Genomic DNA, 26,031 nt, shown 5'->3' on the forward strand with positions numbered 1-26,031 from the left:
AATTGTTGGTTTACTGACTAAAAGGAGAAGAATGTATATATGATGAAAAATACACGCAGGGATCGGGATTGCTGGAGAAGTCCACGGACAGACACCCTCTCTCGCCCCACGGGCTGCGGCGCGTCACTTACACCATGAGCTACAGCTGTGTGCTTTTTTTTTTTCTTTTTTTTTTGGGCGCCTGTCTCTCACTTTACCAGTTAGTGATGCGAAAGGACGTGGGTTCGATCTGTATGGAGTTTGCGTGTTCTCCCCATGTCGGCGTGGGTTTGCTTCGGGTGCTCCGGTTTCCTCCCACAGTCCACAGATAATGTTGTTCAGGTGGACTGGTGACTCTAAAATCACCCAAAGTGTGTGTGTGTGTGTGTGTCTGTGTCTGTGTCTGAGAGAGAAAGTGGTCACTGGTGTATGGATGAGTGACTCATTCTAAGTGTATCTGTCAGTGTGAGTTACCTTGGCTGAATAAGGTGTTGGCCTATAACCCAACATAGTGTTCGTTGGAAGTCGCTTTAGCGAAAGTGTCGGCTCAAGAAATATATGTAAGAAATTCTTTCTGTATTATTAGAAACAGTACGGAGTCAAAGGAGTGTCGTTGCGGCCTCCGGCCACTGGAGGCGCTAACGTTCAAAATGCACCGATTCAACCTTCAGTTTTTCAATGCGAATGAGCAAGAAAACGGAGAACAAAGCGATGGGGCCACCAACCATCTGTACATGGAATTAATATGCAGATATTAAATATAATAATTAGATTATTACAGAACTTTAAATTACCAATAAGATTGAAAACCCTAAACCCTGTTGTAAGTGGTCGACATTATAGCCTTATAAGCTGTGGTTGATACTAATTTTTTAAATTTTTATCATCAATCAATATTAAACTTGTAAGAAATTCTTAAGTTTAATGGAAATATCTTTCAGACATTAAACATTGCTCTTTTTTTCTCGGCTGAAGCTTAAGTATTCTCTCATTTTTATTTTTTGTCCACAGATCATTGTGCACTCAAATTGCTGTAGTTTTTTTTTTTTTTTTTTTTAACCGTGTCATTACTATTTTTTACTGTATGGATCTTTTTTTTTCATTCTCGTGAAGCTGGCAATAAGGATCTACACAGTGATTTAAATGTATTTGTGTGCTGATAAAATTTCACATCCACAAGCAAGATATCTTAAGTTTAGGCTTAACTCCAATTCATTTCTTATTGTTCTACATGTTTTTGTCTCATCGTTCCATAAATCTTTTAAAATAAGATAGGTAGTACCGCAGTGTTTAACTGGAACAATAGTCTCTGCTCTTTTAGACGCTAAGGTCGCAGGTTCGAAGCCCCTTGTACTCCTCATGATCAAGTTATTGACAATAAATTGTTCCAGCAAAAGTTACCCAGCTGTTTAAATGGGTGAATAATTCCACCTCGCTTTGGAGAAAATCGTCAGCTGAAAGAATAAATGTAAAAAATCCAGGAGGACAATCGGAATTATTCCTGTACAAATTTTTACATGATTACAGAAATTACATTTTCACCCTATTTATTTATCAATTTCCTCTTCTTTTTTGTCAATCCATTACCCATTTTGATAACAGCCTTTCTCTTTATCTTGCTTCTTCTGTCCTTAGTTCTCTTGATGTGGAAACATGTTCGCCGCGTTTCTTGGTAACGTTCGTATTTAAATATAAAGGAGAAGGTACTGGCGGTGGAATGTGGGTATATTTCGTCCTCCGACCACTGGAGGCGCTGTCAGAAATTCACCAATTGTCGCGAGCGGCTCCCCCCGCCTTTTCTTCTTCGTCCTATTCCAACAGGCACGAAGCAGGAAAGATGGCCGCTGTGGAGGAATGATGCTCCAAATATCCAGCGACGGCAACAGAGGGGGAGATGCCTCAAGGAATAACTGTATATTTCGAGCTGCGTGAAAGAACATATCGTGACTTTTTCTGTCAACGGAACCACGCTGCTGCTGGTTATATACATTGTAAGTGTGTGGACCGGTACCGCCTATGTGTTGTGTGGTGAGTTAGTTCTTCTGTAACGTAAACAATAATTTAGCAACTACTACTAGTAGTATCCTTCAGCATCTGTTTTTTATATAGTTAAATTTATGCTAATTGTAATTTTAGTTATGTCGCTAGCTAATTAGTCAGACCTCACTTCTCAGTCTATCTATGCAACTTTTAATTAATTAATCTGTACACACTGACTATTTATTAAAATTGTTTATTTGTTGGTATTAACTATGATATAATTTTCTGGAGCACGGGTGATCTGATTTGTGGTTGTTGTTGTTACTAGGCGGACCAACCGATTATGTTTGACTATTGATTTGCATATTTGCTATCTTAGTTTTTATGGTAAGAACTTAATAGGGTAAGGGTTCAAACCAGCAACCTTCAGGTTATAGTCCATTCCCCTAACAACATTTCGGGTTATGTTAGTTGCCCAGGTCATTGTTAATTCCTTCTTGCTGCTGAATGGGACTAGATGTGCGAGTTGATGGTCTGGCTGGGTTTCTAAATCATCTCACACTCAGTACAATGAGTGAAACACCTCTGTGTAACTTCCAGCAGGACACTTGTGGATTTTCCACACACACAGGGCAGCAGGCGGCAAAGCGGTTGAGGTCGGACACTTCAACATTAAGGCTGTGAGATTGTGCCCTGTGCTGTGCTCCTGTAGCACCTTTGATCAAGCTTAGACTGATTTAATATACTGTGTTACATATACTTATTTAGATGACTTACTGAGGGACAGCTGGTTGCACAGTGATTAGAGTTTTTACTTGACTGACCCCTTTATGCAAAGTGATTTACGGTATTTGTGACACTTATAGAGCATGGTTTTTTGGGGCAGCTGTTAACGTAGTGTTAGGTCTGTTTCCTTTGGACCCAAAGGTCACAGGTTTGAATCTCATCTCTGGCTGTGGTACCCTTGAGCAAGCTACTTATCCTAAATTGCTCCAGAGAAAAATGGCCTGGCTGTACAAATGGGAGGGGGGCGCAGTGGGTCTGACCAGGGCCTGCTCTGCGGTGGGTCTGCTTGGGTCCTGCTTGGGGTGCCTTGTGATGGACTGGCGTCTCATCCTGGGTGTGTCCCCTCTCCCTCCAGCCTTGCGCCCTGTGTTGCCGGGTTCGGGTCCAGTTTGCCCCAACCCCTCTCGGGACAAGTGGCTTCAGCTATTGTGTACGTGTGTACAAATGGAGAAGTAATTATAGGAAGATTAAGATTGTAAGTTGCTTTAGAGAAAAACATCAGCTAAATGAATAAGTGTAACTTTTCTCCAAAACAAATTTAAATGTTAAGGTATCGACAACTGTTTACCCATTTATACAGCTGGATAATTGGTACTGGCGCAATTTAACGTAACTATCTTGCTCAAGGGTATTAACGTAATAGGTGAGATTTTAATCAGCAACCTTTGGATCCAAAGGAAACAGCTCTAATACTACGTTATCAGCTGCTCTGTAATACCATGCTCTATAAACGTGAGAAATGTTATAAGCCCTTTTGCATAAAGGGGTCAGTTGGGTAAAAACTAAATAATTATAAATTACAGCAGATCCAAACAAGTCAGGTACTTTGTTCTTAAGATTGTTTTCCTGTTTCATGTGTGTATTTACATATACTTTTGTTGTTTGCCCATGGAAGTTGATCAGATACTCATTCCAAATGTATTCTAATAAACTTTTGCTTTAACTTTGCAGATGATTTGTATCGGCCACACTGACAAGACCCTGGGGCAACTCATCTAGGGTCATATAATTTTTTTATTAAATTTTTTTTGGATTGCCAATTGTTCATTTTCATACCTTCTCTTAAGATTGTTTAAAGTTTACAAACGTGCCTTGAGCGTAAATGAGTGAACAGAGGAATGAACCATGAACACTGAACAAAGGAATTAAATGGCTTTATAATGTAACATCACACGGGACATATCATGTAGTCATGGAGTAGCATTGCTGCATTGGCATCAGTCTGGACCCTTCATCTTGCTCATGGACAGTTCAGCTCCGAAGCCTTTCTGCTGAGCCAGAACACAATAGGATACTGACACAGACGTGGGTACATTTGACGACCTTTTTTCTACTCACGGGGCCGTTGAGTTTCTGTTCAAGATGCTTTCTGCTTTGAAAAAGCTGGTTGGTTCTGAGCCAGGGCAGCTGAAGGACAAGAACATTCCAGCAGGACTGCAGTCTATGAACCAGAGTCTACAAAGGAGATTTGCTAAGGGGGTTCAGTACAACAGTAAGTAGAGGCACATGATGTGAGACATGCATTTATTCTGACACACAGCTCTACCAGTGCAGAGTGACTCCCCATGAACCCATGTACCTGGTCAGCCCGTGGTGACCCTAATGTTAGATAATACCTATTAGACAGATGGTTATGCTGTGTGATACTAATTATACTATATCTGTTATCTAGTACACATTTCTAGAAGGTGACATGCAATTCTAGGTTTGTATACTAAGCTTCTAATGATATTTTCCCCATTTCTATATCTGTAATTTTTATTTTGTCAGTTTGACGTAAGCACCTTGGTCAGTGTGGCTTTGAACCCTGGATTTTCTGTCTTCAAGGAAACAGCTCTAATCACTGTGCCACTTATTGCCCTGTTTTTTAAATTGTAGAACAGAGTTGTGCCAGGCTTGTTATGCCATGGAGGAAAGGTAGATTTTACTTATTTTCTTATTCTAAACTTTGCTAGAACACTGCTTGATGCTACATGTTATTTTTTTTGTGTTGGAAGGTTTAGTCAATGTCCTTAAATGGAGGTGACAAAGTCTGACATCAGCAAAATTGCATTTAATGGTCATTGGAATATAGTGTGTGTGTGTGTGTGTGTGTGTGTGTGTGTGTGTGTAATATAGTGCAAAAATGATTATTTACTAAGCAGTAGATTATAGAGGCAAATGTGAGTATTGGGTGTGTTTATGACTTTGATACACTATGGAACCAAAACTCCTTTGTGCAAATAAGTGGCCTGTTTTTTTAGCAATGTTTTGGAACCCTGCTGTTTGACAACTTGACAGATAGCTATGTGGGTGGGAGGGTGGATATCACTGAGGTTTGTTAAATAAAAAAAAAAAGCTTTTTTGCTGACAGAATAATGAAAGTTAAAAGATTAGAGAGAATTTCAGAAGTATGTTACAGTTTTTCATATGTTTAGTCAAAGCTTTGATCCCAATACATTTAGGCAGCTTACAGCTGTAGCTTTATTCAGTCTCTCTATATAGCTGAATATTTTTACTAAGGTAATTCAAATTATGTGTTGTGGTCTTGGACCTGCAGAGGTTTCCTGTCATGTAGGAATTTTAGGAGTTTTATTTCCTTCCTTCTGGTGCCCTCTTACCCCTGCCAATTTTTTTAAAATAGTGTATCGGTGCTCTTATTGATGCGGGGCAGCAGGTGGTGTAGTGCTTAGAGCCTTCAGCTTGAAGGACCCAGGTTCAAATCCCCCTCCTGCTGTAGTACCCTCGAGCAAGGGTGCTAGCTGTATAAATGGGTAAATGGTTTTAAGTAGCTTTGTCACTTTGTAGAAAAGCATCAGCTAAATATATAAATTTGATGATGCTTCTTAAATGCTAGCTGAAGACAGTCAAGGTGAAACTGGACAGATGTTCCTGGCACTTAAGCAAGCAGCTTTATGATTCCAAGTCCAGTTGCTGTTCTACCAGCTGCCCCAGTATAGTGTGGTAACGTATCTGTGGTTGAAACAGTATGTGGCTGATTCCCAGTCAGAGAGTAATAGTGGTTTCCTCCTGTCCCTGCGCACCCCACTGTCACCAGTGAAAATAGTCATCCGTGGGGACAGAAACACGGGCAAGAGCACGCTGTGGCACCGGCTGCAGGGGAAGAAGTTTGTGGAGGAGTACATCCCCACCCAGGAGATCCAGGTCACCAGCATTCACTGGAACTACAAAAGTAAGTCCTCTCACCCTTAGAACTGCTGTGGCCACTATGTGCAGTGCCTGGACATCCAGCTTGGACAATATGACCATATATTAATATATCGGTAACCTTTAACAGTGCTGGCACTGTCACAGACAGGAAAAATGCAGTAACGTGGTTAATACTGACTCCAACACAAATCTGTGTCTCTTTGAAATCAGGTACCCACCCCCTCCCCATGATTCCACTCACATCCAGAATCTCATTACAGTAGCTTGTACAGGACTGGCCTCCCATGGGAGTATCATCTCTTAGGTGTCCTCTTTTTTTTCCATCTTGAAGCCTGGTGTTTGTCTTAATGTTTTTTTCTTTATTTTTATAAAAATAGTCAAGTGATGGGCAAGCATCCTGTCTAGGGTGTGCCCTGCCTGGAGCCCTCTGCTTCCAGGATAGGCTCTGCATTGGAACATTATTTATTGTTGATGGATGGATTGGATGAATTGATGTTCATTGAAACAAGGATCTGCTTTTTTACATCATGTGGTTTTGAAATTTGTAGGGTGTGGCCAGTTCTCAGTGTTGGTCTTGCAGAACCCCTGTGTATGCTTGTTTTGCTTGACTAAATTACCCTTTTAAGAAAGTAGCCCTGATTGAGCAGCTCATCAGATGAATAAAACTTGAACTCAGGTTAAAGAAATTAGCAGAGGACTTGTTATTCTCTCTTTAAAATTATATTAGACACATGATAATTACAGTGGTTAAAAGACAAGTGAATGACCTTCTGTTCCTTTTTGCCCATGATTTCAGATAATGATTGAATTGAACAGGAGTAAAATTGTTCTTAACCTAAATCTAATTTAGATTTATCAATACTGTAATACAGTTTAGTTATTTCTTTTGTTTCCCAAATATCAAATCGGGAATTTTTTTTTTTTTTTTTGGCACAGACTTGCCTGCTACAGGTTTCTGATATTCTCACCTTGAACACATTGAATGAGAAACAATCACACATTTTTCTCGTTTTGAATAGCTCAGTCAAGATTTAACCGCTTAAGTGGGCGAGGCAACCTATTTGTACAGTGGGCTGCCAGGAACGGGTCAGTGGGTCGCTGCATTAGAGAACATTTTATGCTCCTTCAGTCCAGTCACCAGGAGGGTTCACTTCTTCTTCTGGACTAGAAAATCAATCCATTTTCCAGCTGCATTCTCCTCCATGCTGCATCACTTCTATATTTACATTTAAATGACAATAATGTGCTTGTAACGCTTTTCCTGCTGTGTTGCTAAGGCTCGGATGGACCATTACTCACTGCACTCTGAGACTTACAGATGAGTAGTGGCTTAAATAAAGCCAGTTTCTTTAATGAGACATTGCTCAGCGAGTGGTCATTATTCGAGTCTTCCTTTTACAGTAAATGATTTACTGATTTATTCCCCAGTAAGAGGCAGCAAAGATGCTGTCTTATTTGAGTGTTTTTTATGATATTAACATGCTTTTTATATGTTTAATTTCTTACCTTTGTGATGCTTGTTGTAGGGGACAGCTGGTAGGGTAATGGTTGGACCTGCTACCTTTGAAACCAGAAGTCGTAGGTTTGATTCCCATCTCCAGCTGTAGGTACCCTTGAGCAAGGTAGTTATCATAAATTGCTCCAGTAGTGTTACTTAGCTCTATACAAGGGTAAATAATTGTAAATCCTTAACGTTGTAAGTCGCTTTGGAGAAAAGTGTCAGCTAAATTAATGAATGTAAATGTGATACCTTAAAATGACTAAAACTAATTGAAAATAGACACACATTGCATACATAAACGCCTGTTTGGTGCAGATCGTTGACTAATTTATCATATAAATGTGTGATGAATAAACATCTTGACACTGATTACAGACACTCAGGCACGAGCACGAGCTGTAAACAACTAGAAGTGAATTGAATGAACTTGGTCCTATGCTCCTTTTCCATTTGAGTGTGTTCTACTACCATGCATTTTCTCTGAGTGTTAACATTTTTGTGCCGCTACAAAAAGCAAAAAAATTAGAAAATGGATGTGAGGAAAATACAATTAAATAAATTGGGAAATGCTCATATCTCTGAAAATGAATAACTTGAATGTTCATGGAATGAGAAGCCAGGGTACTGTATAGCATAGTCAAGACCAGTGAATTTCAGTCACTGCCTGCCTTCTGGGCTGTAGTGTGTTTTCAGCCTTCCTAAGCACTTTAGCACTGGAGACAACTAATTATCATCCTAATTTAATTAATTTAGCAATCACCCTCTGGTGAAGTTGGTAGCACTAGAAACCCTAACTGATATACCTGACTGTCAGGATCAGGGCTCAGAATCAGTGGTTAAAGTAGAAATGGGTAATTGATTCAGCTGGTTCTGCCTTAAATGCAAAAGCTGGTGACAGTTAGAGGACATGTATCCAAGGATCTTACACCTCAGGACTGTTACTATGTCTCAGTGGAATAATTTCCCCATCGTTTCCAAGAATCACGCTCCGTATTGTCACTTAGTGGTCAAGCATATGACACCTCATTTCACACAGTATTAACTGCGCATAATGGTGTTAAGGATAGAAAGGGAACCTTTGTACGTTGTTTTAAGTTTCTTTCCAAAGTTTAATTCCGGTCTTTTGTAGCTGGACTAATCCCACTTTACGGGCAGCAGTAATATTGTAATCCAGTCTCCAGTGTTTTCAATCCATGCCTTTACTGTGTCGGCAGCCCCAGAGTCCTCCAAGTGCTGGCAAGTGCAAAACTCTTCTCAGAATCCATGAAGTAGGGATATGGCTACAGGTGACATCACGCCGACAGCTTGAAAACAAAGTAAATACTGTGTTTGAAGGGGAAGTTCCCTTTTTCCAAGTGTCTAGGGAGAGTTTTATATTCATTGCTTTCACAAAGAAGGAGTGCGATTAGGCCAGCGCTCGCACGCTGAGGAAGAGCTCTGGACAATATACATCTGTGGTTTACTTTCTTTAGTGATAAAGACATAATTGCAGCTGTGAATGCTGGTCTAATTATACTCTTATTTCGGTATTTTTGGAGAATTCAGCAGCAGTTGAAGTAATATTTTCCAGGACTTTGTGGTGGGCATGTATTAAATGTATTATTATGGGGGGGGGGGGAATTAATTTCAATTAGCAGTTCAGCTCTGGTGTCTGTGGAAATCCGTCCAAGTCTAACTTAAATACTTTAATAAAATCACCACAGGGCTTATAATATCAGTAAGTCTTATTATTTTGGTTCTTAAAACTTGAATAATAATAATTGTAATGTTTATAATAATTGTTTTTAGTAATTTTAGTATTTTTATTTTTGTTTCAAACTGCATGATTTAGTGTATGACAGTGTCAAAGTCAAAAGTGCCATTATGGACAATACAAGAGTAAAAATCTGCAGAACTATTCGGTGCAACAGCAACGTTTACTACAGCTGCGTGCAGCGTACCTCATTTTACAGCGATTTCCCATGCTTTTAGCTCAACTTTCCAAACAGCACGTCTTCTGTGAACTCTCCTTCTGTAGGTTGCACTCCAACGTCACCTTTCTTGGACAGTCACCGATGGTAAAGACACTGCTTTGTTCCACCTTGCGTGAGAATTTAACAGGAAAGATAAATGACACATAGGACTGTCTAGGGAAAATTTTCTTTTGAAAATTGAAATCCCATATTCCCATTCCAAGGGTAACTGCATTTTTTGTGCATATTATGTCACATAGGTAACAAGGGTTCTTCATTTATGGATTCAAACCTGTTTAGTTACCAAACACACCCAGGTAAAACATGCAGAGTCCCCTTAAAGGACAGCTGACTTGAGGAAGATGATGATGATGATGATGATGATTTGGGTCTCCCAGTAGACTGGATGAGAAAGTGAGCTGGACTGAAGCATCGTTATGTACAAGCAAACTTTAGCAGGTGCTTCCAGCCAGCTGTCTTGGTCACTTTACACTACAATTACTAATGGAGCCATTTCCTCTATTTACTTTTTGGCATTTAAGGCAGACATTGGCTTAAAGGCCAAACTGTACAGCCTTTGACAAATTTAATCAATACCTGAAAGTGCGGAGTATCAATCAGGAAGTGGCTTTGCCTCCTTGCTCCACTTCTCTGTTTCATGGAGAACTTGCATCATGACATCAGAAGTGGGAGTCGATATGCTGATATTTGCAAAATTAAAACCGAGAGCACTGTAACCCTGATCTTGAGTGTTTTTTTTGTTGTTGTTATTTTGTTCTTTGGCATTGACATGAAACAAAACAACGTCAGGTTATGGATGTGTGTACTCAGGGCTCTTTGTTTATGGCTCTGGAAGGCCACCCCCTCCAGTATCTTGCAACAATTTCACTGCGAATACCTTGGTAAGTTCTAAAGCGCAAGGAGAATTTCATCTTGTGTCTTTTGATTATACGGTGACTCTATAACCACTGCGCCTCCTTCTGCTTCATAACTGAAACCATTTAACTCCCATTCTGAGCTGGAACTCTTGAACACTGCTCTTCCAGGCAGTGAGAAAATAGCCTTGGTGTCCAGTCCCACTTAATGGGCTCCTTTTGTTCACGGTCTCTCTCTCTCTGGTTCTGTCTCCAGCCACCGATGACGTGGTGAAAGTGGAGGTGTGGGACGTGGTGGATAAAGGTAAGCGATGCTGGAAGCAGTGGGAATGGGTGGGGATGTGTTACATAACAAAGGGCACAAAGTCAGTCTCTGTATGTGCAATAAGGTGCCCTGACACAAGCTCTTTTCCACATCTTGGTATTTGCAGCTCAAATCATCGCCTGGTCGAAGCCTCCTTCATTAGTAAACACTGCAAGTTAATCATTGAAAGGTTTCAAAAAGCTATGAGTTTGTGTGCAGTGTTTATCCAGGAGGTTGAACTTTTCCACAGAAATGCAGTTTTAAATCTTCAAGATAACTTAACCTTGCTGTGTGTGTGCGTGGCGTAACTCCTGTCTGATTTATCGTGGTAAGAATATCCCAGCATTCCCTCTGTTTAGACAATAAGCCTGTGTGTGTTTTGTTCCCGCCACATCCCTTTTCTTTCCACCGTGGATCTCCTGGGATGGAGACCATGCCACTATTGTATTCATCGCATTTGAGCCACATGCGTTATTCATCCACAAATTTGATTTAATATTAATGTTGTTTTTCTTGCTCCCTGCTGCAATTCCTTCAGGGCAAAAGTTCCCTCTGCCTGAAGGTTTAGGTGAGCGTCGCCCTAGCTTGTAGTGGTTAGCCTGTGAGCTCCTTGTGTGCTGTGGGTCTGTTTCCCGTGTACTGCTCTGTTAACTGAATGCAATAAAAAAAAAAAAAAACTGGGTGCAGTTGTTTTTTTTAATTTATTTATTTATTTATTTGTTCATTTGTTTTCTGTATATATTAATACTTTTGTCACAGTTTAAAGGTTTCAGAAATGCTCATAAGGCTGATGTGAGATCTTCTTTTGCCCATGAAGTTTCAGAGTGTGGTCAGTTTAAATATGGAGAACTAGTGTGCACGGTGCACCGAAGATATTGTACTGTTTTCAGAATTTTATCTTTATTTTTTGGGCACCACCTGCTGTCTTTTTTATTACATTTGTTTGATATAATGTATTAGCACTGCAGTGTGAATGTTTGTTTGTAGATTAGTAAATAGCCTCTATTCGTAAGTACCTAGAAGATATTAGCTGTATATCATAAGTAACCTTTAATAGTCACCAAATGGAAACAGTATCTGGTTTCTTTCTTATGTTAAGGTTTGTATTAATTTATTTGCTTTATTGTTTGTGATGTTTGGTACTAAAGGAAAAGCAGTGCTTTTCATGGCTTCTACTTGCTTCTCCAGTGTGATGGGCTGTTGTTTGTGACTGCAACATGTTTTATTAATTTCTGTGTAAATGTGTTCTTTGTTTTGCTTTTTTTCTGGGTCACTGTAGGAAAGGGTAAAAAGCGAGGGGAAAGCCTGAAACTGGAAAATGACCCCCAGGAGGTATGTGAAACAACCATGTCGAACAGTGTCCCACCATTCAAAATGTGTGAATATGTTACTGGTTCAGGATCCGTTCACATCCAGGTTCACTGAGCTCAGTGGCTTCCTGCCAGCACCAAAAATAGCTTTTATTAAACTAAATTTCCAACAGAATCCAGGGAGGTTGACTCAAACAGGAAAGTGCTTTGGACAAGACACATTATTTCATGAGACAGCTTGCAGACGCTGCCTGCAAGAATTAATACGAGGGCAGTGCTGGGGAGCTGTACATCAGTCATAGCCCTTCCTCACCAGCCCTACCTCGTAGTGTCTGTAATTGGAGTTTAAAACATTTTGAAGTCTAAATACCTTAAGCGTTCTTTGTTTCCAGTCAGAAAACGAGATGGCCCTCGACGCAGAGTTCCTCGATGTGTACAAGAACTGCAATGGAGTCATCATGATGTTCGACATCACCAAGCAGTGGTGAGAAGCTGGTGACCTGAAAACACTTATTGCAGCATCCGAGACCCCTCAGATGCAGTTTCCCTGACGCGGCCCTGCAACTGGACCCAGGGGATGTACAGCACACTGCTGTGTGGTCCGGAATACCCCCCCACTGGACTTTCAAGCCTCAAAGGCTGCATTAGCACAGGTTAAAGGAAGCATCTGAACCAAAAGTATTTGAGAGAAGTATTTTCACCCTCAGGGTGGCGCAGTATCATTGCGAGTAGTGCTGCTGCCTCACAGTACCTAGCTGGTGTGAGAGAACATGGGTTCATGTTCTTCCCGTGTCTGCATTGGTTTCCTCTGGGTTCTCTGGTTTCCTCCCACAGTCCAAAGTTCAGGAGAACTGGTGACTCTGAACTGCCCGGAGTGTGTGAATGGGTGAGTCTGTGTGTGCGTGTGTGGCTACCCTGCAGTGGATTGGCATCCTGTCCAAGGTATATTCCCCTTAGCCTTGCACCCAGTGCTTCCAGGATAGGCTCTGGTTCACCATGACCCTGCTCTTGACAGACAGTTATTGAAATAGGGTGGGTGGATGGATGAATTGTCACCTTCCAGTAATCACCACTATGGTTTATATTGTCTGTGTATGTACTGTATGTATAGTACCACTGAAAAGTGTGAGGCCATCTGCTGGAATTTTTTTTTTTTTTTTTTTTTTTTTTGAAAAATAAGGTAGTCAGTTAACGAGTTTGGTCAGGAAATGAGGTTCCTTGTCTTCCCTGCTCATCTGCAGCATTTCCCAGAGATATAGGACATGCCTGTGTTGCTTTGCTTTCACTCTTCTGCCCAGTTCGTCCCATATATTTATTCCTCAGGTTGTCCAGGCATACTGTATATACACTTTTTACTGGTACTGTATGTCCTCATCAGTAAACAATAGTTATTTAATGCTTAAGTAATAAGAATTCTTCTTTCCATGGAGCACTTCAGGATAAGTGTGTGAGTGACACAGAGGAGTGTGCTTCACTGATGTATGGATGAGTGACCCATTTTACGTAGTGTATCTAGCAGTGTAAGTCACCTTGGTGAATAAGGTGTCCACGTGGGCTAGTGACACTACATAGTATCCGTTGTAAGTCGCTTTGGAGAAAAGCGTCTGCTAAGTGAATAAATGTAAATGTAAGTGTTAGCATGAGTAAAACCGTATTTCCTCCATCCCGTGGTGTAACCTTTGAACAACGGGAGTGTGATTACTTGCTCTGTGTGGTGACGCATCTTTAGCTTGGTAACCTAACTGCATCTGGTTGTTATTTTTGAGGATACACCGCTGAACTGACATGGTAGTTTGGACCTCTTATATATGTATGTGTGTGTGTGTGTGTGTGTGTGTGTGTGTGTGTGTGTGTGTGTGTGTGTGTGTGTGTGTGTGTGTGTGTGTGCATTTCAAACTGCGCTGTCCGCTTGTGTGTTAACGTGATCTCTGATGTTCGCTGCCAACTAAAGGACGTTCAGCTACATCCTGCGAGAGCTGCCAAAGGTGCCGACCCACGTGCCCGTCTGTGTGCTGGGCAACTATCGAGACATGGGCGAGCACCGGGTCATCCTGCCCGATGATATTCGCGACTTCATCTCAGGCCTTAACAGGTAGGGGGCCCCACAGAGGGGCAGAAAAAGCTTGGCTGAAGTGTGTTTAATACCCAGCTGCGCCAACACCCACCTGTATGCGTTTGCGTGTTTGCAGGCCACTCGGCTCCTCATACATCCACTACGCAGAGTCCTCCATGAAAAATGGCTTTGGCCTGAAGTATCTGCACAGGTTCTTCAACATTCCTTTCCTGCAGCTGCAGGTGAGTCCCGTCAAGTTGCTGGAGTTACTGGTGGATGTTCCTGTGTTTCCCTACAGGCAGTTGAACACAGAGGCACCTTGGTCAAGCAAGCCAAGTGTTATAGTTGTAAAATAAAATCTGTTTTCGTCTCCTTTCTGCAACTTCTACTGATGTCTCCATGGTCTACGTAAAAAAAAGGATTTATAAAGGTTGGAAATAAATTGCGCTCCCACTCTCATCCCTCCTAACTAAAAATTTTAGCAACCCAAGAGAGTCGATGAGGACAAGGAATTTGAACAAATTGCCTGGGTCCTTCATGCAAGTTCTTAGTTTATGTTTTTAAACATACCTTTACATTTATTCATTTGGCAGATGCTTTTCTCCAAAGTGATGTACACCGCATAGTAAAAAAAAAAAAAAAAGGAAAATATGTAAACAAACGTAACAGCGAAAGACAAACTTAAGAAACATTCAGAAGCTCTGGAGGGAAATGGGTCCAAAAAAACATTGGACATTTTAAGACCCTTAAATGCTGGGAGGGATTCACTAGTTGAACAGTGGCAGTTCATTGATTCCAAAAGTGAGTATTCACGCCCTCTTATTGTTGGACCACATGTGAGTGTAATGCACAGCAAAATTACCATGTCTATTAGAGACGTGGTCTTCACTTGTTGGGGGGAGTGGTGAGGGCACCCTGCCGTATTGTATGCTAGGTGGGTAGGTATGGAGTGTCTTGCTGGGTTTTTATCTTTAAGTGTGTGTCCGCAGAGAGAGACGTTGCTGCGGCAGCTTGAGACCAATCAGCTGGACATGGATGCTACCCTGGAGGAGCTGACAGTGCAGCAGGAGACAGAGGACCAGAACTACGACATGTAAGCAAACCCGGCAAGAACTGCTGCTTACACACCTTGCCGCAGACAGATTTATTATTTTATTAGCTTTCTTTCGGGACAGGTTTTCATCCTGAGACTTATTTTACTCTCTCCTCTGTCCGTTTATTTTTACCTTCGCTTCTCTGAAATGCAGAGCAGAGGTACAGTCAGATTCAGTGAGTGACACCCTGTATGGTAGATGCTTCTTTGAACAGTTTGATAGGATGTTTTAGTGAACATGGTAATAGAAAAATAAGAACAAAGATGGGACCAAGTTGTTTTTCAGCAGCTACCCATCTTGAAGGTACTTTTGAGTGTTTGTTGTTGGCAGTGATTTCAACATCAAGCTATGATACGGGAACAGCCGTCTCCTCCCACATTTCACCAACAGCATCCGATGCCATGTGTATTCAGTGCTTTGCCTTATGCTTGAAAACATTTGCAGTCAAAAATTTGTGAACACCTGGGCAACACCTGTATGGGGTAAACCAGGCAGAAGACCGAAGGCAGAGCAACACTTCAGTGCCCTACATCTCTAGGATGACATGTTTGCTTGTTTCCTGCTGAGTGCCTCATGGCTCGGGGGGGACTAGTTTCCAGCAAGCGTACTCAAATTTTTGATCGGTACTTTGTTTCACAGTTTCCTGGAGATGATGGAAGCACGCAGCAAGGGATATAGCTCTCCCGGCCCGGCCAATGGACAGAGCCCTTCCTCAGGGTCGCAGTCCCCCATTGTCCCACCCAGCGGGGCCTCCACGGGCAGCTCCAGTCCTGGCACTCCGCAGCCACCCATCCCTCCCCAGACACTGCAGTCCCCGTCCCCTTCTCAGTCCCCTCCTCCTCCCCCTCCCGTGACCCCCACCCCGGTGGCAGCACCCACTGTCCCTGATTTTCCCGCCCCTTCAGCGCCTCCCCAGAAACGCAGCATCATCTCGCGGTTATTTGGCAGCTCTGCTCCGGAGGCCCCAGCTGATAAACCTGGTGAGCTGACTAATGCCCACTGGATGTTCAGGGTCCTCTGCAACTTTGTCAGATCATTTTCATTTTGGTTCTGGGTAAATGAACCCCATGTTACAGCTTTCCTTTTAGTACACGGATATAGATGGTCTCAGAGTCAGAGCAACAGTCAACAGTTCCTTTCTGAATCTGTAGAGGCCCCAGTTTGTAACAAATAGTCATTGAAATAAAAATTAGAAATGTATAGATATGACTATATGATATCAGTTAACAAACAGTTACCATTATTTGTTAAACAGAAAAGAAGACGTCAGGCACAGTATCCGCATATTAGAACTGAGCGATTTTGATTGACGACTGCAGTCATCAGTCATGCAGAACATTCAGTGTGTTGCGCAGTGCAGATTATGTTACCCTGTGGGGCTGTTGGGGTAGAGGGTACTCCGGAGGATGGAGACAGGGCCTTGCGTTTGCGTGCTAGGTAGGATGCAGTAAAATCACAAATGGGAGGGGTTTTTTTCTGGCTTTTCAGCGGGGTGTTTGTGCACAAAAGTGGTAGCTGGAGGGTGACTGAATTCAGCAGAGGGAGGTGTGCATCCCCATTAAAAGAAGTAATGAAAGTAGATCTGAGATTTTTAGTACCAGGAGATGTGAATTACACCAGCAACTTGTCATTTTTATAGACAAGTTTGGGGTTGTCGCTGTTCCAGAAGGTATATGAAGGTTTTGCTGACCGCATTAAGCCGCACTGCATTGTACCGTAGTGTAAAATGAGGGGCTGTTTTTCTACTTAACAGCAGGTGGCGCTGGGAAGTACGTCAGCCTGCTCACAGGCCTGGGACATGCAGGAGTTAACATTCAAATGAACGGCTCAAATAGACACACCTGGATTATAGGAGGTTTATAAGACCACCCAGACGTCATATTGCATGTTGTTTTGTGGGATGTACATATAAACTGGCTCCTCATCTGACTAACAGTAATCTCTCAACATATTTACTGATTAGGTTTTGAAAAAGTCAGACATTAAACTGTAATTTGCTAAATAATTTTTTTGCCTAATATTTTTTCTTCATTTCAAACTTTTAAAGTACAAAATGTGAACCACTGAAAATAAAAATGCGCGGTCTCCATAAGCACGTATTTAATGCAGATTGCTGAGCGATTCATCCATCACATAAGCTTGTACAGTGTTTGTCATCTTGTTAATGGTCACCAGCACTCATAAACTCTAGACATGAGCTTTAAACGCTGGAAATGAGTTGAATTAATGCGGTTCTGCACTCTTATTCTCTTTGGGTGCGTTTACTTCCGTCTTACGGCAGGGAACGGAAACGCAGAAATTTTCGGAACGGGATCATTGAAACAATCCAACTGAAAAATACATCATGTAGAAAATTTTTGCATCTTTGTGACTCATGTGTTTGTAACATGAAGAGGTTGTGTATATTGCCCAGATGCTGTCCAAAAGGGCTGTCGCTTACAACAAAAACAAACCAGGCACCACAGAGTTAAGTTAAGGTTAGTGTACGGGTTGAGTTAAGGTCAGTGTGGCTTGTGTGGCCTCGAGTGTTTTATTGAAGCCAGTCCAGCCCCTTGTAATTACAGGTTTTGGAGGAAGAATGCCATGTTGACGTGTGTGTGTGTGTGTGTGTGTGTGTGTGTGTGTGTGTGTAAATAAGTACATGAGACTGCTTTGTGATTGGTTGATGATTGGTTGCCAAAGATGCAGAGGTGCCTGTCACTCCAGCACCTGTGGAGGTTCGGAGTGTGGACGACTTCGTGCCGGATGACCGCCTGGACCGCAGCTTCCTGGAGGACAGTCTTCCCACGAAAATCAAGGAGAAGTTTCGGCCGTCAGTCGCGGTTGAGAGCGACAGGTACCCAGTGTTTGCGAGCAAAGGAACAAATGAGGCATCAGGACCTACAAGATCTTGAAATAATTTGTTTAATGAAAATAATGAAGTGGTAACTGTCCTACAGGAGGTTAGTAAGGGCATTAAACAGTGACAATGATACCCAGCTATCATTTAATTGCAACCGTTATATGGGACAGGTGTTAGCGTATTGGTTAGAACCACTGCCTTTGGATCCAAAGGTCGCAGGTTTGATCCCCATCTCGAGCTGCAGTACCCTTGAGCAAGATGCTTACCCTAAATTGCGCCAGTAAAAATTGCCCAGCTGTGTAAATGGGTAAATGATTATAATCTTAACACTGTATGTCGCTTTGGAGCACAGAATCAGCTAAATGAATAAATTTATGTAGGTATGTGTAAGATTTTGTTTCTTATATCCATTTGTCCTGTATGACATCCAACAAAATCCAGAACCATTGAGTTTTACTGGGTATGGATGAGATATTGAGAAGAATCAACCCCACATTTTAGGAAAGAGTCACTGGCTTTCCGTAGCAAACTTTCTCTAAAAGAACTAAGGAACATTAATATAGTATTGTAAAATGCATCTTTTTTTCTGTATGAATAATAGTGCCATTTCTGGGTCTGTTACTGGAAAGATTAGTATGAAAATAACTGTGCTTAAGAAATATGTCCTTGGTGGCATCTTCAAAAGGAGATTGGTAGAAGCTGAATGGTATATAGCAGCGGTCGAGTGGACCTGTAAATAAGATAATGGACCTGTGGGGTCTTTTTTGTCCTCCTTCGGGAGCACGTTCCTTCAAGTGCTTTTATGCATAGTCAAAGCTTCTGTTTCCTTTTGGCTTCATACCAGCCGGTCATTTGAGTAATAGCTGTGTAGCTTTGTAGCTCAACACACTTGGCTTTTCCATTAGCGCTGTGTGGGGGAGGGGGAGATCTGTCTGATTCCCCTCATCTTCAGTGCCACTTCACAAGTGCTTCTTTGTTATTTTTTTTTCTTTTTGCATGGAGGGTTTGAAACCTGCCTGTTTTTGCTGTAATTCTCTAAGAGAACCCGTGCGGAATTGGCTGTTGTGTGGCTCAGTTAGAGCCCTGCTGAAGCCCAGTGGGTTTGAAAGATTGTCTGTGTTTCCTCCTGTCTTTTGCACAGTGACGGAGAGGGCCGAGGCGCAAACCCACTGGTGGCGGGCTTCCAGGATGACCTGGACCCTGACGATCAGGAGCCAACCAGAGGTCTGTCCCAAGGGGCGGTCCCGAGTAAGGACATCACCCTGTCCAGTGATGAGGAAGGGGAGGAGTCAGCACCTCCTGTCACACAGGAGAAGGATCAGGGTTGTGGACCAGACACCAGAAAGTAAGCGAAAGTTGAGAGTTTGTGCATCTCGTATGGTCAAGGTCATGGTAAAAGTCTGTTTCAAAGGATTAAAAACCCCACATCTCAACATAACTTTATTAACATTCTAGTTATTTCTTCATCTAGAGACTTTCAGTGTTAAGCTCCTTACAGTGATTTGCCCATTTATGCAGCTGGGTAATTTTCACTGGATTAATTCAGGGTAAGTCCCTTGATCATGGGTGCCATAGCAAGCTGTGGGATTTGAACCCGAGTCCTTCAACTGCAAGATGATGATCTGCTGCACTCCTGCTATTAATGACAATTTATTTGTGCTTCATCGGCTGACCATGTTGTAGTCCTGAGAAATAAGATGATGTTGAATTGCATAACCGCAGATGTCCGTCTGTGTGGGCAACAGTTTGGAATAATAAACTGTGAAAGTCGCTGTGGATTAAAAGAGCAGGATCTGTACTGAGTGTAAATGATGACAGCTGCTCTGTTTCTTCTGGCTTTTTTTCTCAGGCCAGCTACAGAGGGTGAGGGGGTCACTCCCTCAAAGCTCCAAGAGAGGCCCAGCAGCCTGGTGGCAGGGCCCACTGCCGCCCCCGAAAGCACCGCTCCCGCTGAGTCCTCAGACACGGACCAGGAGGGGGCACCGGCAGCACAGCAGATGCTCTCCTTCGTCGTGGATGACCCCGACTTTGACCAAGGGGAATCGGAGTTGCAGAAGGTGAAAAAGGTGATGTGCTCTGTTCAGCCTGAACAAAATACATTTTTAAGAAACAGGTGCTCCAGCTGTTGCCGCGGAGAACCTTCAGTTTTTTGTGAGTCATTTCTGATTCAATGACAAGTAATATTAAACCGTATTAGAAAGGACTTCTGTAAGGATACAGTCTGATATACATTCACATCATCGTTAAGAAACTGAGTTTGGTACCTTGCCAGGGGTGCAAAAATAGATCCTACAGGACTTTCCCAGCTCCTGTTACAGTAACAGTGGTGGTGGGGCAGAAGCTGACAGTGTTATACTCTATGTGTAAGTTGAGGAGTTTAATGAATCCTTCAGCCCAGAACACATTCATCTCCTCTGCATTTTATTTCTTTAACAAGTGTTCATATGTTCAATTACAAAATCAGAATCTATCTTAATGAGGCAATTAGGACTCTGCGCACATTAGTTATATATCTTAAATAGGCAGTGTGTGTACAGTGTTGTTCTCTCAGTGGTCAGTGTACTAGTAGTAGTACTACCAGTGTACCAGTCAAGCGTTACAAATAGGACATGTCACCGAGTGAGTCTGAGTGCCTTGAATCTAGAGTGTTCCTGCCCTTCTCTCTCCGCAGGAGTCTTTCCCGATGCAGGATGACCTGTCGGACCTGTCTGACAACGAACCTGTACCTGCTCGTATTCCCGAGCCGCTCAAGCCCACCATCCTCTCCTTCAAAAACAAGGACGACATTGACCTGTTTGGCCTTGGGTTTGAGGAGAAGGAGCCCAAGAACAAAGACAGTAGCGAGGACCAGGAAGGTATGTTGTACATCTTTAACCCTTTCAGTAATTTTCTTTGTCTTAATGCCTCATTTATATTATGTGTGTATGTCACATTTATATTTATTTATTTAACTGATGCTATTCTCCAACTTACAGTGTTAAGCTACTTACAATTATTTACCTATTTATACAGCTGGGTAATTTTTTCTGGAGCAATTCAGGCGAAGTACCTTACCCAAGGGTACTACAGCTGACGATGCCTTTCAGTCCAAAGGCAGCATCTCTAACCACTGTACTACCAGCTGTCCCCATAGAATTAGATATAATTAGTAAATCAGCCTGATATTTAAGTTAATGACTCTATAGTGTTAGTGAATATGTGAGTGAATAAGTGTGTGTATGATTGCACTGTGACAGCTGTACCCTGCATCATGTATGCCATGTGATTCTGGAATTGACTCCAGACCATTATGACCCTGCACTGTACAATCAGTTATTGACAGCGAACAGATGAATTTTATCTAAAGACACTTACTAAGCTAAGAGTTTACTTAGTGTTGAATTTTTCTTGCTCAGAGGTATAAAAGCATAGTATTTATCTGCTGTGCTGTATGTTGAGTTCAGTTCTTGGTTTGGAGAATACTAATTCCAGCAAAATCTTCCCCTTTTGCAGATAAAGAAAGTAAACACTCTTCAAAGGACAAAAAGAAGAAAAAGAAGAAAAGTAAAGAGGTATGCGATTCCATCATTCCAGCCTATTACTAATGTTATCACAGGGATCATATTAACGCACAGACAAAATGGTGGGAAAAAAAATTCTTGCCCTTTTTCAGACCATTGTAAGATAGTTCTGTTTTAACGTCTGTTTTCTTTTCTGGGTTTATATGCAATGCATGTAAACTTTTATGAGCACAGTTTGGGCACAACACAGTCCCATTCCCAAATGTTGAAACTCGGACTAAGCTTTTTGCATTTAGCGTCTAAATTTGTTCTCTTATGGTTATTAGTTACTGTAAAACTCGATAGGCCAAAGTGGAGTATTGTGGTGGACGAAGGGCACTTGGAGATCATAAACAAAAGCCTGGAACATAGATGTTTTAAAGTACTTTGAAAGCAATTAAAGAATCGTGTTCAATGTAATTCAGTTAATTTTTGTAGTGAAATCTTCTCACCAAGGTGACACAGAGTGCTGAACAAAGTTCAGGATTCAATACAAAATATAATGCATGGAGAAAACAAACTAGCAGCAGTTAAAGCTAACTATTAGAATAAGCCAGATGACAACCGAGGAGAAGAAAACACAAAAACTCCCACTATTGCCAAGACACTTTAGGGGATGAAAGAGGAAAAAAAAGAGCCTCTCATGAGTATATCAGTTGGGATGAAGTAATGAAATACAAGAATACAGAAATTGTCTTTACAGTCAGACTAAAAATCTATGATAGAGGGGCCATGAAGGCCAGGCAGGAGAGAGTTGCAGTAGTCCAGGTGGGATATCATTATGACCTGGACCAGGAATTGCGTAGAGTTTTTGGTGAGGTAAGGAGGGATCCAGCGTATCCAGGATGTGCCCACAGAAACGGGTTGGACTTTGATAACTTGAGAAGGCAAAGTGTTCAATGCTTTAGGGGTCCAACAGCCAAAAACTGCTGTCATCAGTCTTTGCACAGATCTCTGGAACCACAAGCACACTGGCGTCCGGTGAACGGTACATGCTACTTTGGTTTTTAGCAAGTGGGAAGATTAATAATGGAAACCAGTGCCAAACCCTTTAAGACCCTAGACCAAAGAGCAGTATTGTGAAGTTAGATCTATATGCGATGGGTGAAGAGATTGAAGAACTGAAGTAATATGGCAGTATTTCTGTGAGCTGCTGACAATCCTGGATGCAGTTTTCTGGATAAGTTGAAGGGAGGCCATGTATGTAGGGATGCAGACATCAAGGAGATGCAATAGTCAAGCAAACTCTAAATGAAACCCTGGGCTAGCTTCTCAGTGTCTGATTCAGAGAGAAGCGCTTTATTTTAGAGGCTTTCCCATTTGCTGGAAACAAGTCTTTAACTGAATGGATATGAGGTTTGTAAGACAGCTTTGGGTCAAAGGGAACACTGAGATTCCTCAGCTGATACAATGCTTAATTTTAGGGCTATAAGATTCAGCCAAGAGAGTGTGCTGATGGGAGTTATGTGAATTAACGTGATATTTTGGACGAGCATGACTGTGCAACTGTAGTGTAACTGACTGTGTTGTCTGCACTGGTCAGATTCATGCAGTTTAACTCCAGTGCTTCAGTACATCTGTATTACCAGAAGAAGCGTGATGGATCACATTGCAAATTTACTTTGTCTTGTTTATCGTTCTTCAGGAGGAGGACAAAAGCAGCAAGAAGAGACATAAACACAAGAAGAAGGAGAAAGAGGAGACTGCAACAGGAGATGACAAAGAGGAGAAGAAAAAGACAAAGAAGAAGTCACGTTCTAAGAAGAGCGGAGATCTGGACGACCTGGAGGCTTTCTTGGCCGGTGAGGAGGGGCCAGAGAAGCGGGGGGGAGGAGACTACGAGGAACTCTAGAACACACCCACTGTCCAGTAGCTGTTGGACACGCAGCTGCAGCCAGTCGCTGACAAGAATTCGTTTGCACTGGGCCAGCAATGTCATCTGTTGTAAACTCTGTGGTGCCTGGTTTCTTTTTGTTTGTTTTTGTTTGTTTTTTCAATTAACACTATGACCACTCCACATCGGGAATAGTACAGAATAAGAGAACAAGCAGTCAGTGGCAGGTGTTGATACCGCTAAAACACTACGGACTGCTGAGGGGCCGCCAGCTATCAGCTGTGACCACACCACCATGAGATGCTTTGTGAAAAGCTCAAGACTCTCATCGTTGGTTTACGGTTTGCGTTTCTTATTTCCTTCCACATGATGTCTGTGTTTGTTCTTGTGGAAGAGTCACTCGGAAGCATGTCTCAGTGGTACAGTTCCTTCTTTGTAACGTTGCTCATTTAGTTGTTGTTGGACCATTTGTGCTTTGGAAAAAAAAAAAAAAAAACACAAAAGTCAATTTATTTGTTCTGACGGTGTGTAAAAACTGTTTTCCATCCATTTCAAAATTTGTTGAAATATTTTTGTTTGTAGTAACTGACCAAAAGGAGGTGTGTCGGGCTAAATTGATAGCACTTAAAAGCTGGGTCAATGAAAAAGCTGCTTTACGTTACCATGATGGGATGTAGGGAATCTGCAGCATGATTCATGCATTTGACTGACACAACATACTGCTACCTTTAAAGAAATATTACTTTTAAAAGGTCATCATCATTCTCCTGTGGCCTGTTTCAAGTATTTTTACTGTACACCAGTATATCTCCCCTCCCCTGGACTAGCCTGTGGTTTGAGTGGGACATTTTTTTTTCATTTGAACACTCATGAGAACATGTTTGCTGGTATGTTCGATACCAACGTACTGCAGGATTCTGGTGTAAATTATTCTAATGTTCAGTTCCACTCTGTTGCACTTTGTGTTGGAACACATTGTGACATTCAGATTTATTCAAACCCACTTGGATTGTAAGTGTCAATTTGAGTGTTTTCTTATTTAAAAAACTAATTTCACACAATCTTCAGGGTGTTTTGTGAAATTCTGTTCTAGGAAGCTGCTTGTCTCCAAATGATAAACATTCTGGGCACTCCTAACTGGATAGTTTCCTGATTTTTGTTTGTTCTGTGCTGTACTGTCTGTTTTGCATTGTCTTGAATTGTATTTCATAATATGTTAAACATTTGGGTGCTGGAAAGAATATAAAAAAGGAGAGACTTGCTGTCAGTATGATGGGGTGTCTTAGTCTAACTATAGACCTTCTAAGGTTACACACCTTTTAACACAGCTTTCATTCTTTTACTGTCATTTAATTAAAAAACTGGCTATGATTTTTGTTTTGCTTCTTAGCTAATATTTTCATCCAAAGTGACTTGCGTTTGTTAGCCAATTGTACAGCAGGATGTATTACAGAAACAACTGAGGCTTCTTTCTTGCCAAGGGTGCAGCAGCAGGGCTCCTTGTGTATCTTGAATCAGCTTCTGGGTTTCAGGTCCATACCCTTCACCACCACACCACCACAAGTGCTCTGCAACCGATCTGCACCCAAATACAATTCTCGCCTTTACGCGGATATTGTCCTGAAATTACTGTGGCCTTTCCACAAAAGAACGGTAGGGTTCTGTGGCTGAGATGTGTACTGTCTTCAAATGAATTTGAGTTGTCTATTGGTTTTATAGATGTACATGAGGGTCGCGTGCTGGGAGTAGCATCGCTGCAACGTGACATGAACGCTAGCGCCGGCGCTGTGGCCAGGCCATAGGGAAGCATGCTGCCATGGTGCTGTCAACTGTTGGATCAGCAGCTTTCTGCAGCACTCCACGTTTTGTCTGCTTTTGGCTAAAATCCAAAACTCTGGAACTGGACCTCTGGCCTGTTTTCCCATAGGTTTGGTTACAGTGTTCCAGACGTGAGTATTCCACAAGAAATCAGGACAAAGCGCAAGCGCTGCAGAGCAGATGACAGGATTGGCCTGTCCTGATTTGTACAAATTTGACTTGGCTGGGAAATGAGGTCTGGTTCTTGGCCTAGTTTGGCCGGTGCCCTCTGCAGCACTACGGATCGCTTTGCTGATTGCACTAAAGGGCACAGGGAGACCCCATGGCTGGCATTTCTAATCCACTGGCGGCCAGCACTCTCACCCTGGCATCGAGGCACTCTGTCGAAAATGGGATGTGACAATGTCTACTTGTGCACACTGTCCCAGTGCCCCGGGGGACAGGCCGGAGATACTATGTCTTTGCAGATATGAACCGATTACGCTCCCTAGCTCCTTCTTGATCCGCGTCTTTCTTCGCTTTGACCTTCCTCTCACCCAAGTGACAATATTAGTAATACAGCTGAGTTCTTATGTCTTTGCCGCCACTGACATCGATCACGTTTTTCCACGGTAGACTTCACACAGGAAATGGTGTTTATACCACCAAGCAGCCTGCAATGACCTCTCTGTTTCAGGGTTCTGGTTCTGTCTGTAGTTTAACTTTAGAACGAATTTAAAGCAAGGTAAATTTTAGCTTTAAATTTCAGCCTGTTTCTATGAAATTGTGATACAAAATTGATATACATACAATATCGTTAAGTTTCATCATGTTCAACTATGCATCAACTTCTACTGTTTACACTGTTGTACCCCCCCTCTGTGTTCTGTGCTGTAAGTATTGGGTACATCTGATTTATGTCGGTGAAATACTGTCTGGCTGACCAGTGGTGCTGGAAATGTTTGGTGGAGTTCCTTTAAGAGGATTGCATTGATGTGGTTTTATTTTTCTTGTCATGAAATGCTTCCACATCCA

At 42.1% G+C, this 26,031-nt stretch overlaps 1 protein-coding gene across 3 annotated transcripts; it reads left to right on the forward strand.

Annotated features, from left to right (window-relative positions):
* Positions 1-1,791: 1,791 nt before the first annotated feature.
* Positions 1,792-26,031, forward strand: LOC108938125 (rab-like protein 6). 3 transcript variants are annotated; one of them, XM_018758476.2, is made up of 17 exons: positions 1,792-1,970; positions 3,697-4,237; positions 5,783-5,917; positions 10,480-10,527; positions 11,066-11,095; positions 11,807-11,859; positions 12,230-12,321; positions 13,789-13,929; positions 14,027-14,132; positions 14,880-14,983; positions 15,624-15,964; positions 17,691-17,820; positions 18,968-19,171; positions 19,676-19,892; positions 20,498-20,681; positions 21,319-21,377; positions 23,011-26,031. In XM_018758476.2, the coding sequence occupies exons 2-17, from the start codon at positions 4,108-4,110 to the stop codon at positions 23,215-23,217; spliced, it is 2,181 nt and encodes a 726-aa protein (XP_018613992.2). In that variant the 5' UTR covers positions 1,792-1,970; positions 3,697-4,107; the 3' UTR covers positions 23,218-26,031. The 3 variants fall into 3 exon arrangements, with proteins under 3 accessions (XP_018613992.2, XP_018613991.2, XP_018613993.2); XM_018758475.2 differs by having other exon boundaries at positions 17,667-17,820; positions 23,011-26,030; XM_018758477.2 differs by lacking the exon at positions 11,066-11,095 and having other exon boundaries at positions 17,667-17,820; positions 23,011-26,030.

Source organism: Scleropages formosus, chromosome 17 (genome assembly GCF_900964775.1).
Source record: "Scleropages formosus chromosome 17, fSclFor1.1, whole genome shotgun sequence".
Taxonomy (NCBI): Eukaryota; Metazoa; Chordata; class Actinopteri; order Osteoglossiformes; family Osteoglossidae; genus Scleropages; species Scleropages formosus.

Excerpts from the sequence above, each read along its gene's own strand:
- LOC108938125 (XM_018758475.2), top strand. The coding sequence starts at position 4,108 with ATGCTTTCTGCTTTGAAAAAGCTGGTTGGTTCTGAGCCAGGGCAGCTG. Across the intron at positions 4,238-5,782 it reads TAAGGGGGTTCAGTACAACA|TGAAAATAGTCATCCGTGGG; the intron begins GTAAGTAGAGGC and ends CACTGTCACCAG. Across the intron at positions 12,322-13,788 it reads TTCGACATCACCAAGCAGTG|GACGTTCAGCTACATCCTGC; the intron begins GTGAGAAGCTGG and ends TGCCAACTAAAG.